The 12,577-nt window shown below is 38.2% G+C and overlaps 1 protein-coding gene across 1 annotated transcript in view; it reads left to right on the forward strand.

The window, feature by feature from the left end:
* LOC133532835 (lysosomal alpha-mannosidase-like) overlaps nucleotides 1–12,097 on the forward strand; it is a 34,417-nt gene extending 22,320 nt beyond the window's left edge. Inside the window, exons 16-21 of the mRNA XM_061871688.1 lie at nucleotides 426–814; nucleotides 2,542–4,271; nucleotides 4,719–5,037; nucleotides 5,848–6,033; nucleotides 8,393–8,548; nucleotides 11,337–12,097. Of these exons, the coding sequence (XP_061727672.1) occupies nucleotides 426–814; nucleotides 2,542–4,271; nucleotides 4,719–5,037; nucleotides 5,848–6,033; nucleotides 8,393–8,548; nucleotides 11,337–11,953 (3,397 nt within the window). The 3' untranslated portion in view covers nucleotides 11,954–12,097. The remainder of the gene's footprint in view (nucleotides 1–425; nucleotides 815–2,541; nucleotides 4,272–4,718; nucleotides 5,038–5,847; nucleotides 6,034–8,392; nucleotides 8,549–11,336) is intronic.
* The last annotated feature ends 480 nt before the right edge of the window (nucleotides 12,098–12,577 follow it).

Here is a 12,577-nt window from a genome sequence, read left to right on the forward strand (position 1 = left end):
AATAATATATTTTGATTAATATAATTTTGTCTACCTATTTTTTTTTAATAGTAAGTCGGTGGCAAACAAGCATACGGCCCGCCTGATGGTAAGCAGTACCCTAAGGATGCCTGCAACTCCAGAGGAGTTACATGCTCGATACCGACCCTAACACTCTCTTTGAGCTCGTTAATGCACCCTCTTTGAGCTACCTATGTACAGTCAGCGTCAAATACTTCGTAGCAGTCAAAGTGGCCAAATAGTTCGGTACACCATACTAAATATATGGTGTACCGAACTATTTGGCTACTTTGGATGCTACAAAGTATTTGACGCTGACTGTACTATATACCTATTAAAACTGTATGATTAGCTTTAGTAATGACCTGTATTTCGGCATGTAACAATAAAACGTTACAGTTCTGTTGTTAATTGGCCTAATAAAGAAACTTGAACTTACGGGGGGTTGCGTATCTTTTTATCTGTAAAAACCGAAAACGGAGACGCACCCGCTCCTTCGACGTAGGGCAGTATGCATCGCCCCGTTATAGGCGGTGCTGCCGCTGGTCGGGTTTAAAGACGTTAGTAGGGGCGACTTCATCCCCTAATACCCGTCTCGGTCCCCCTGGGGCGAGTTATGTAAACACATTTCCACAGCGTAGAAAAATGATAACAAGACCCGGTTTTCATAGTGTAGATTTAGTGATAAATGTGATAATGTTAAGTTCTGACTTGCAGATCCAAGTGTACAACCCACTGGGCTGGCCCGTGACCACGCCTGTGCGGCTTCCCGTCTATCCAACTAACAGCGTGTTTAAGGTCTACGGCAATGAAGGTAGGAGCTTTGAGTCATTCATTATTCAATGGGGTTGGCCTGTCGAAGTAATTACAGATGACGCCAACACAGATCTAGAAACAGTTGTTCTATACTCTGTATTAAATTAGCTGTAAGATTAACACATTGAGTACCGGGAACCCTCGGGTTCTCTGTTCGTAGTCGCTTTCCTCTACAAATCGGGAAAACGCTGGGATCGGCTAAGCGTAGCCGTAGGAGCGTAGGCGTGTTAAGCGATATACCATCGGAAAGTTTTTTTATGTACTCTGTTTTTTGTATAGCGAGACTAGTCAAAACTCAGTTAAAATAAAAACTTTATTACAAAAACAAATGTAAAAAAAAAACTAAAATAATGTGACACAAAACCATCGACAATAACAAAACCTTCATGATCTACGACACAAGAACTTACTTATAGTATCGAAAAAAACTATATATTCTCGTTTCAGCTCACACTAGTTTTTGCGGCGATAACTTCTTTCACACAAAGATTTGGGACTACCTGCCATAGTAAAAGTTTTACAACTTAGAATAACCTATCCAGTGACATAACGCTTAATGGTCAAATAGGCCAATTAGCCTACCCTCCTTTACGCGAAAGTTTGAAATGTTATGTTATAGGTTGGCGGTTTATTCAACGAGGTGCATCTAAATTTTAGCTATACCCTGTATCTTTAGGTATTTTAATTAAAGTAAACAAAATCTACTCCTCAAATGGCTCCTTAAGCCAGTTGAGGGTAGATGAAAACATTACGTGATCAAATAATGTAGGTTAAAGTCAGGTCGTTCAGTGATAGATCCAGGCGGTTTTGCATTTGGTTGGTTACCCAATACATGTTATAACTATCCAAAAATATACAAGTTGTTTGATTACTTTTATTTAAATACCTAGTTACAGAGTATAGTCTAGACCTTTTGTTTTATCTGTCAATCCTACGAATAGTATCAAATCCTTGTTTTTTTTTAAACTTATGGCCTTTTAAGGCCACCTCACACTAGCGTCTCGCGAGCGTCGGCGTCTAGTCAACTCTATGGCTACTGCTTGACGCAACGTTGGCGCAATTGCGCAGCGACGCCATTTTCCATAGCTCTGACTAGACGCCGATTCTCAAAAGACGCTAGTGTGTGTTAACCCTGAGACAAATCTCATATAACAAAACTAGAGACAGGTAAAACCAGGCACTGATTTCGGTTACGGTATGGGGGTATGGTAGCAGTATATAATTACGATACCGCGCGGCTCAGATATAAAGGTATCGCTACCGTTTTTGAAATAACGGTACCGGTATTTTTTCGATGCCGAATAAATTGGCTCTTAAGCGGGTTGACCTCGCCCCTCGCCCTCGCCCATTCGTTGCGTTGCGACGCCTTAGCTGATAGGGTACCTTTATGAAAGCGGTTAAGGTACCCGAAAAAAATAACGGTACCGTTATTTTTCGGTAGCGAAATAAATTAATCGGGTACCTAAATGGTTCGAATTAAACCGGTATGACGTCATACCGTAATATAAGGGTATCGTTATTTTTCCGTTATGCAGACCCTGGGTAAAACCAAATGCTCGCACCACCTATGAAAACCTTTAACAGTTGCCTATACCATTTAGAATAAGCTGTTACTGTTTTGGTTAATAGTTTTTTTAGTTATACTCAATTTGAAAATATAAGATAAAGCTTTTCTTCTCAGCTATGTAACTACAATTGCATGTTAAATTAGTTGTTTATTTGCAGGCGAAGAAGTCAAATCAGCGACAATAAGATTGCCAGACACAATATTAAGAATTAAAGGGCGCCCAAGCGCAGACTACGAAGTGGTTTTCATAGCGGCCAATATTCCACCGGTGGGATTCCGGTCCTATTATATAGAAGCACAGTTCTTTAAAGGTAAAATGTTAATTGAAAGAGGGGGTGAAAGAAGCGAAGATTATGAAGATGATACACAAGAGAAAACAATGCCATTTACTTGGAAAGATAGTAAACAACAATCTAGACCAAGGAAATATAAACATGAAATGAAAGTATTGGGTTTAACAGCCAATAAACGAGAGAAGAAAATGATTGCACCTAAAGCACATAATACCCAGAATATTACTAAACATGCGAACGGATTACAAATGGTAGCTACAGAGGTATTAAAAGATACTGCTAATAATTACATGAAGGATAGGATTCATGTTGAAGACGTAGATAATTATCAAATAGAAAGTACTACAGGAGGAGAAATTATGCTTCCAATGCTAAAGGAATTTACTACCGAAGCGGGAGTTATGCTTCCCATGCTAAGAGACTTTTTACAAAAATCGAAAGTTCTTAATAAATTAGAGTTCGTCGACACTGAAAAAGAACTATTATCATCGCATGAGTTAGAACATGAACCTGTTACAGAGACTGAATTTGAGACTACAAATACAACTGAAGCAGATATAAAAATCCCTTTTAGGAAAAACATCACGAGATTCAGTGACATACAAGACATAATGGTAGAACCGGATATAAAAGTACCTATTATTCGCCCAACAAAAGGACCAACTAAAAAAATACCACATCGAATAAAACCAGAAGAGCCTTATTTTAGACCGTTTACGACAACTGCGGAACCAGATATAAGAGTATTTACGCCGACCAGAGACAGATCAGATATAAAGATATTAGTAAATACAGATATAAAAGTACCAGTTAACAAATCCACAGTTAAAACTAAGGCCAGGAAATTTTCAGAATCAGTAGAATTTGAAGCAGGTAGAACAGAATCATTAGCGATAGTGCCCGTTCAAACGACTTCAACAACATCTGCAGTGTATGTAGCGGAATGGTCTAGCACAACTGAATCAGTATTAGTAGTACCAGTTAGGAAAATGTGGGAACAAGTTACAGTTGAACCAAAGTTAAAACTCGAAATGGAACGTCAAGATGCTGAAACAAAAAATAATGAAGAAATTCTAGAATATACAACTGAATCTGTAAATCTGCCAGTCAATGAAGCACAGTTAGAAAAAAAAGTACAAAATGTAATACCACAGGCTTTTAACGTAGAAGCGAGTAGAAATGCCGATTTAGTTGATACTGACCCGATAGTAGACACAGGGGCCCAGAACGAAGACATTGAGCAAATTGAAAATTCAGAAAGGTTTAGAACATATTCATTAACCACTGAAGAGGTAGAAACTTTCGTACCATACTTACAAACTACAGAAGAAATTGAGCGAGTTCCAAATGAAGAAAATGTTGAATCAACCACTGGCGTAGAATCTACTACAACTCAGAGTACCGATTACATTTACATATCTAGTTCCACTGACAATATTAGATCTACTGAAGCATATGACACTAAAATATTGTCTGTGTCTCCACTTCCAATGGCAACTGGAACTACAAATTTTGCTGTACCTACCGATATTGCTGATCCTAATGAAAAGTATTTCAAAGTCGATGATGGAAGCCGATTGTTCATTGGAAACAAGGTATGTACTATCCTAGAATAGGTGTATTTCAGGGAATAATATGGAACCATCGTTTTTATATAATGTCTCCTCTAAATGACACTTAAATTTGGTTTCGCTTTTCTAATTCCTTCAACTTCCTTTGATTTTCCATGTTCTTGTTGTAGTTGGTTTTCTCTTCTGTTCTGAATTACAAAAAACTCCTCCTCTACTCATGCTATACGTTAGAACTTCTTCGTTGATTTTATTTTCCATTGCATTTAGCATAATCGACTCTGTATTATGTTTTTGTGTTTGCTTTTACATAAAGATAAAATTTCTTTTTGAGCAATATTATCATGTTTCGTATAATTTATTTGCCTCGCACACTGGGCTGGGCTGGGCTGTTTGACTGGGGGCTTGACTTAGAATGAATTGTTTCAACTGTATAATATATAACCAGTTGACATCTTATCACTTTCTATTCAGTACGTACGCGTCAACCTCGACAAAAGACGCCGTGTCTCCAGTATCTTCCTCCGAAACGGAGTGCGCATTAACCTTGAAATCCTCATGTTCCACTACGTGTCCGACGACCCCGCGAAGTTTGACATCAGGACAGTACCAAGAAGAGACATTAAACCACCTGGAGCGTACATCTTCAGGCCTATTGACCCATACATTATTAGGTCGGAGGACAAATACGATGTCGACATTATAAAGACAGACATAGTTGAGGAAATGCATATAACTTTTAGCAATTGGACGTCTTTGCAGCTGCGGTTGTATGTGGATAGCCCGGTTATTGGTAAGATATACTGCAATTTACTTAATTTAATATTTTCCGTCTCTCACATTTGATCCATTTTGATATAAAATATATCTAATAAAACTGTGTAAAAATAAAAATGTACTTGTGGCTCTGTGCATACCTCGCGCGCATAACTTAAAACTGAATAAATGTCAGCCATTTTGTAAAATGTACATAATCTGAATTGTCAAACATACGAAACCATTTATGCCCAAGCTGAAACCGAGACCTTCGCTAATGTTCGATCAATTAAAATTATGCGAATAAACTTTAATAATTAATTAATTCTTTGAAATTTTGGCCCAATCTCGATATGTTTTTTGGCTGAATCTGATACGTTCTGAACTTGACCCTGTTGTACGAGTATGTATTATGGTTGAGTTCACAAACATCTTTAAAAGCCAACATTCCAAAAAATATGTTTTCACGTCCAATCGATCATCAATCGATGCCATCGATCGATATCAATAGATTTTTATGGTCTAGTAGAAACTATCGATCGGCGTTGACTGTTCCGTTCTACCATCAATCGATTGGTCTAGTAGAAACTATCGATCGACGTCGATTGTTCCATTTTTCCATCGATCGATTGGTCTAGTAGAAACTATCGATCGACGTCGACTGTTCCATTCTACCATCGATCGATTGGTCTAGTAGAAACTATCGATCGTTGATCGATCGATTGGTGGGGTAACACCCTAAGACGCGTTAGCCCAAGGTTTTTCAATGACATCAATGGAAAGTTAACCTCCCGCGACAAAGATGGGCGTGTGTATGCTAATAAACTGTTTTCACCATCACCAACAGAACTTCACTGGTTGGTCGGCCCAATCCCGACAGACGATGGACTGGGAAAGGAGGTGTTCATCCGATACAAAACCGACTTGGACCACGACGGTGCCTTTTACACGGACTCCAGCGGACGACAGACCATCAAGCGTATCAGAGGAAGGAGGGCCACGTATGAGCCTGTAGATTTGGACCCTATCACAGGTACTTTTACCATGATTTTTAGCCGTACGCATTCCAAATAAATTCGAATTTAAACTTAAAGTTCAACAAACGACCATCAAGGGTATCAGAGGAATGAATATGTGGCGTCGTCGGTAAGTAGTCCTTGATCAGGTGTTATGATACTAATACTTCATCAATGTATTCGCTGTTAGTCTAACTTAGACCTGAATCTGATACTACACCAGTGGGTTGACACTCCTCCTTTCGAGCATTCTCGGTTCCGCTGCGTTCGGCTCAGCATTGCTCCGAGCAATTATTAGGGTTGGCACAACTTAACGTCCCTATGCGACATGCGTGTACGACCACAGATAAGATACTGACTTGAATTTTGACAACCCTAAATAGCCGAAAGGGATGGTGCCATACATTAGAAAGGGACAGCATGATTCGTCCCTGAATCGCTATCAAACTTCGGTTTTGTTGGAAGTGTCATTTCTATACTGTAGTACTATTCAAAAACTTAAGAATTTTTTTATAGGAATCGAAATTGGTGAGAGTCAGAATGGCGAATAAATGAAAAGCATGCTATATTTTTGTACCTAATTTGTACTATTTATTTAGTACCTCCGTTAAAAAAAATTTGTACCTCACGGTATATAAAGTTATCATCAAAAACAGTACACCCGTCAGAATGGCGGGTGTACTTTATTACGCTATGTTCCCGTGGTTATTGGTAAATTCTAAAAAAGCCAAATTTTTGTATTAAATTATAATATGAGTCATTTTATTTGTGGTTCCCAAATTTTATTCATTTTACATTTTGCTTGCTATTACAATTTTGCAGGCGTTATAATTTTTCAAGTTATCGATCTCATTTTTAAGAAAAAACGCTAAGGTACAATTATTTTTATTACGCCAGGAATTAGTAACTTTGATGTCACCTTTCCTGGTAAGTTCAATAACTCAGAAAATCATGTCTTAAAAATGATTTTTCTTAGGAAGATTAATTTGAATTGGCGCCTAGCGCCTTTTTAGGGTTCCGTAGCCAAATGGCAAAAAACGGAACCCTTATAGATTCGTCATGTCCGTCTGTCTGTCCGATTCTGTCACAGCCACTTTTTTCCGAAACTATAAAAGCTATACTGTTCAAACTTGGTAAGTAGATGTATTCTATGAACCGCATTATGATGTTTACACAAAAATAGAAAAAAAACAATAAATTTTGGGGGTTCCCCATACTTAGAACTGAAACTCAAAAAATCTTTTTTCATCAAACCCATACGTGTGGGGTATCTATGGATAGGTCTTTAAAAATGATATTGAGGTTTCTAATATCATTTTTTTCTAAACTGAATAGTTTGCGCGAGAGACACTTCCAAAGTGGTAAAAAGTGTGTGTCCCCCCCCGTAACTTCTAAAATAACAGAATGAAAAATCTAAAAAAAATATATGATATACATTGCCATGCAAACTTCCACCGAAAATTGGTTCGAACGAGATCTAGTAAGTAGTTTTTTTTTAATACGTCATAAAAATTTAAAAAAAAAATTTTTTTCATCAAACCCATACGTGTGGGGTATCTAGGGATAGGTCTTCAAAAATGATATTTAGGTTTCTAATATCATTTTTTTTCTAAACTGAATAGTTTGCGCGAGAGACACTTCCAAAGTGAAAAAATGTGTCCCCCCCCCCCCCTGTAACTTCTAAAATAACAGAATGAAAAATCTAAAAAAAATATATGATATACCATGCAAACTTCCAACGAAAATTGGTTTGAACCAGATCTAGTAAGTAGTTTTTTTTAATACGTCATAAATGGTACGGAACCCTTCATGGGCGAGTCCGACTCGACTTGGCCGCTTTTTAAGAAATGATTTACCGAGTTATTTGATCTTAACCGATTAAACATTAAAGGTACTAATTCCTGGCACCTTGTACCGGACAAATGGCCGTCGGACCAATATAGCAAGTATGCAGACATTAATAGTACATACTAACACTATATTATTATCCCATATATTTTATTCATGAGAAAATAAGTAAGGTCTGGCGGCTCTGGGATCTTGATAGGTAGGTAATATTGACGTTAATGCTTTTGCGTAAGAATAACAGATGGAGCTTCAAAATGGACACACAAAAGTTCCACGAGAGGGATCTCTTTGTCCTATATATTATACTACTCTTTGGAGTCAGACCAAGATAAGTTGGCAGCGATTTTGATAGCCCAGACGGTGCAAGTGTCAAGTAAACGTCATAATTTAATAGAAGTTTGACGTTTATTATAACCTGTGCACCGACTGGACTATCAAAATCGCTGCCAACTTATCTTAATCTGACTGTAGGTGGTCTACCGCTTGTATTGCCTTTTATACCGTCCTTAAAAATCCTCTTCCCACCAGGCAACCTGTACCCCGTGACGTCGAAGATCTACATCGAAGACCAGAGGAAAAACATCCGTTTCTCAGTCTTCAACGATCGATGTCAAGCCGGCGGCGCTTTGATAGATGGCGCCATTGATCTCATGCTACATCGAAGGATTCTTACCGATGATATAGGTATTTATCATTTTTAGCACCTCTACCAGGTTAAAGACTGGCGAGAAGCTACACAGGACCGGGATCAGTGGCGAGCAGTCGTGTTGGAGGCCAAGACACACTTTGGGTCGCTGCGCCAGAGAAGTAAGTAGGCACCCCTACCCCTTTGCCATCTTGAGATAATGGATCAAGATCGGAATGTGAAAAAAGGGTATGTGGACCGCCTAGCAGGAGGACGTTCAAGTGGGTCATTCTACCTTCATTCCCCTGGCTATACCTATACCTACTCGGAAATTGGCTACTTGACAGTTTTTTGTAAATAATGTCAATCGATCTTGATTTTCCTGAGGATGGCGCCATTGATCTCATGCTACATCGAAGGATTCTTACCGATGATATAGGTATTTATCATTTTTAGCACCTCTACCAGGTTAAAGACTGGCGAGAAGCTACACAGGACCGGGATCAGTGGCGAGCAGTCGTGTTGGAGGCCAAGACACACTTTGGGTCGCTGCGCCAGAGAAGTAAGTAGGCACCCCTACCCCTTTGCCATCTTGAGATAATGGATCAAGATCGGAATGTGAAAAAAGGGTATGTGGACCGCCTAGCAGGAGGACGTTCAAGTGGGTCATTCTACCTTCATTCCCCTGGCTATACCTATACCTACTCGGAAATTGGCTACTTGACAGTTTTTTGTAAATAATGTCAATCGATCTTGATTTTCCTGAGGATCAAATGTCTAAGGACTCGTGGCATTTAACACAAAGGTCAGAAATAAGAGTTAAGGTATGACGCTCGCACTTGACGATTGAAACGCCTCTAACAGAATGGTATTGTAATGTGACGTCCATTACATTAGTCTGTCCTAAATGTATGGAAGATCAAGAAAATTGATATTTTGACCCTAAAATATTGCGTTTATGTATATAGTTGTCATACAATTTATTTTTCAATAAAATAAGGAATCGAATGCTACCATTTTCTTTTCGAAAGGTAAAAAAAAATTTTTAGTCTGGAGTTTTGTATTTTTTTTTAATCCACTTTTTTTTAATAATGATGATGGCTCATTTTCTATCCATTTAGCAAAAAAAAAAATTATAATATTCAGCATGTGTGAAGTTACGTTGTGTTCTTTACGCGAAGTCCGAGTCAACAATTGCCGAGAATTAGCGCAAGACCGAGAAAAGTGGCGCTATGTCGGAGGCTAAGTAAACGATGCCGAGTAAGTAGGTAGTAGGTACCTCTTTGTTAGATGCTATTGTCCTAAGGCAACCAGGTTAGCGGCCTTAATAAAGGGGGCCATTGACTTCATGCTGCATCGGAGGATACTTGCACCTCAGATGCTACAGTGGAGGCAAGGCAACCAGGTTGGAGGGGCCTTGATAGAAAACTACTCATTAATCTCATGCTCTATAGGGAAACACTCGCCGAAGATTTGCATTGGCACTGACTTCAAATATATCAGTTGATAACACATATAAAAGAGGAGAGTGTGTAGGGAGGAGTAAGGTATTTTATTTTATTTCAGTTAAATGTTTTTCATGACACTTGCTCGAAAAATATCTTATTTTATTTTTATTTATTCCTTAAATTTCTATTCCTTTATGCAGGTATACTGAAGGACAAAGGCATGTATTGTTCCCGGGGGAGTTATGGATTGTAAAAAAAAAGCTATCACTTCCGAGAGAGTTATAGATTTTTTTTTATTGTGTCATAAATTAATACCAACCAATGAGTTTTACTTTTAAAATACTGACGTTTATAATTTATTTCTATTGTTTTTTTAAATAGCCTTTTAAAATATATTTACAACATTTTCTATTGTGGCTGATTGTCGGATAGGTTTTGATTAGGCCTTCGATGCCTAATCTGTCAAAGAGATTGACAATATGGCGGACGAATGTTTGAAATGTCACCGTATTTAAGAATTATTTCGCTTAAATTTAGTTTTTACGGGGGTAAGATTATTGCAAATTCGAGTCTTTAATGCACTCCGCCTGCGGCTGGAAACCTCGTTTGCAAAATTTCACTTACCTCGTTGCCATTAACATATATCTAAGGAAGGGCCTTACGAGCACTAAGAATGGTGCTAATTCAAGTTCAGTGGTGTCACTCACGAATTCAAGCCAAGCGTGCAGTCTAACGCAACTATGGTCTATTTTTTTATCCCGTAGACTAAAATGACATTCTATGTGTTGCTGGTTTTTTAAGTCTTATAAATAGTGATGTGCTACAACCAGTACTAACCGAAAATAAACTATTGGGAATTACTTATATAGACATGTAACACCATTTTGAGGCATTTAGAAAGTTTGTACCCAGGTCTAAACACAATATTTCTAATATTTAAAAGCGACTTTATTGTAAGATTAACAGTCACCTAGAAGCTCATATTGCAATTTTTAAATGTTTGAGTGAATTAGTAGTGAGTAGATTTCATTAATTGTTTATTTTGAATCTAAAATTATTTTAATATTTATCGCTTATTCACAAACCGAAATCAAAGATCAGCACTATTTGTTTTAAGCTGGTCACATTATTTCTACGTTTGACATTTGAGGAATAAAAGAACAGACTATAGTTGCGACCAATGGCGCGCGTGATGCTAACTCATAACCAATCGCGGTGTGGCGTTAAGACTGCACGATTAGCTCGAATTCGTGTCCGCGTGACACCGCTGTAATGGCCCCGTTCTTGTTGTCTTTTTGCTTGTTGTTGTCTGTTGCTTGAGGCCTGTCCTTCGGATATATTGTCAATACTCGTTGTCACTGTGTTGATTTTTTAAACATAAACTTTATATATTTTCCAGGCTTTGGAGCGTTTTTGAACGAGACAGAAAACAACGAACCAATCAGAGCAGCCGGAACCCACTATCTCTACCTCTCGAAGGCGCACAGAAACAAAATTTTCGAAAAGAAATTCGCTAAAGAAATAGCCTTGGCTCCCCGCGTTTTAACTTCTAGCCATCGAATGTACACAGACGATATGAGAAAACAGTTTTACGATAGCAAAAATGAATTTAGCGCTCTTAAAGACAAATTACCTCTTGGCGTGCATCTTTTAACTCTAGAAAGAATAACACCAGAAGAAATGTTAGTACGACTTGAAAATTACTTGGAAAAAGTAGACGCGACCAGCGATGGAGTTCGATATGTGCGTTTAAGGGATTTGTTTAGAGATATAAAGGTAGTGTGGTTGAAAGAAACTTTGTTAGCTGGTAATATGTACAAGGATCATTGGAATCCGACGCAATGGAGAAAGAAGAATTCGTTTTATAGAAGATTTAATGATTATTATGGTAGTAGTAATGATACATTTGAAGAAGAACACTTGGAAATAGGTGACGAGTTGGGTGGGAGAGGGGTTAGGTTAGCTCCGCAGCAGATCAGAACGTTTATTGTTAAATATAAATATAATAAAATATAAGATTTAAAACGGCTTTTTTTATTTTTTGTACTATTGCCAGTAGGGAGACACTGTAGCGTTCGGGCGTTCTCGGCTACGTTCGGCTCAGCATTGCTACGAACAATTACTACGGTTGACAGAACTTGAGGTTCCTTTGCGTGCACAACCACAACCTAAATATCATAAAGGGACAGTGCTATACATTGGAAAGGGACAACATAATTCGTCCTCGAATCGCTGTCAAACTTCGGTTTTGTAGGAAGTTTCCTTTCTGTAGTACTATTATTTATTCTGTGCTATTGAAATGTTAATTCACGTGTTGCTTTCCTCACTGTTCCATTTTACCATCGATCGATTGGTCTAGTAGAAACTATCGTTCGACGTCGACTATTCCATTCTACCATTGATCGATTGGTCTAGTAGAAACTATCGATCGACGCTGACTATTCCATTCTACCATCAATCGATCTAGTAGAAACTATCGCTCGACGTCGACTGTTCCATTGTACCATCGATCGATTGGTCTAGTAGAAACTATCGATCGACCTCAAATGTTCCATTCTACCATTGATCGATTGATCTAGTAGAAACTATCGATCGATGTCGACTGTTCCATTTTACCATCGACCGATTGGTCTAGTAGAA

The sequence above is a fragment of the Cydia pomonella genome, chromosome 27, assembly GCF_033807575.1.
Source record: "Cydia pomonella isolate Wapato2018A chromosome 27, ilCydPomo1, whole genome shotgun sequence".
Classification (NCBI taxonomy): Eukaryota; Metazoa; Arthropoda; class Insecta; order Lepidoptera; family Tortricidae; genus Cydia; species Cydia pomonella.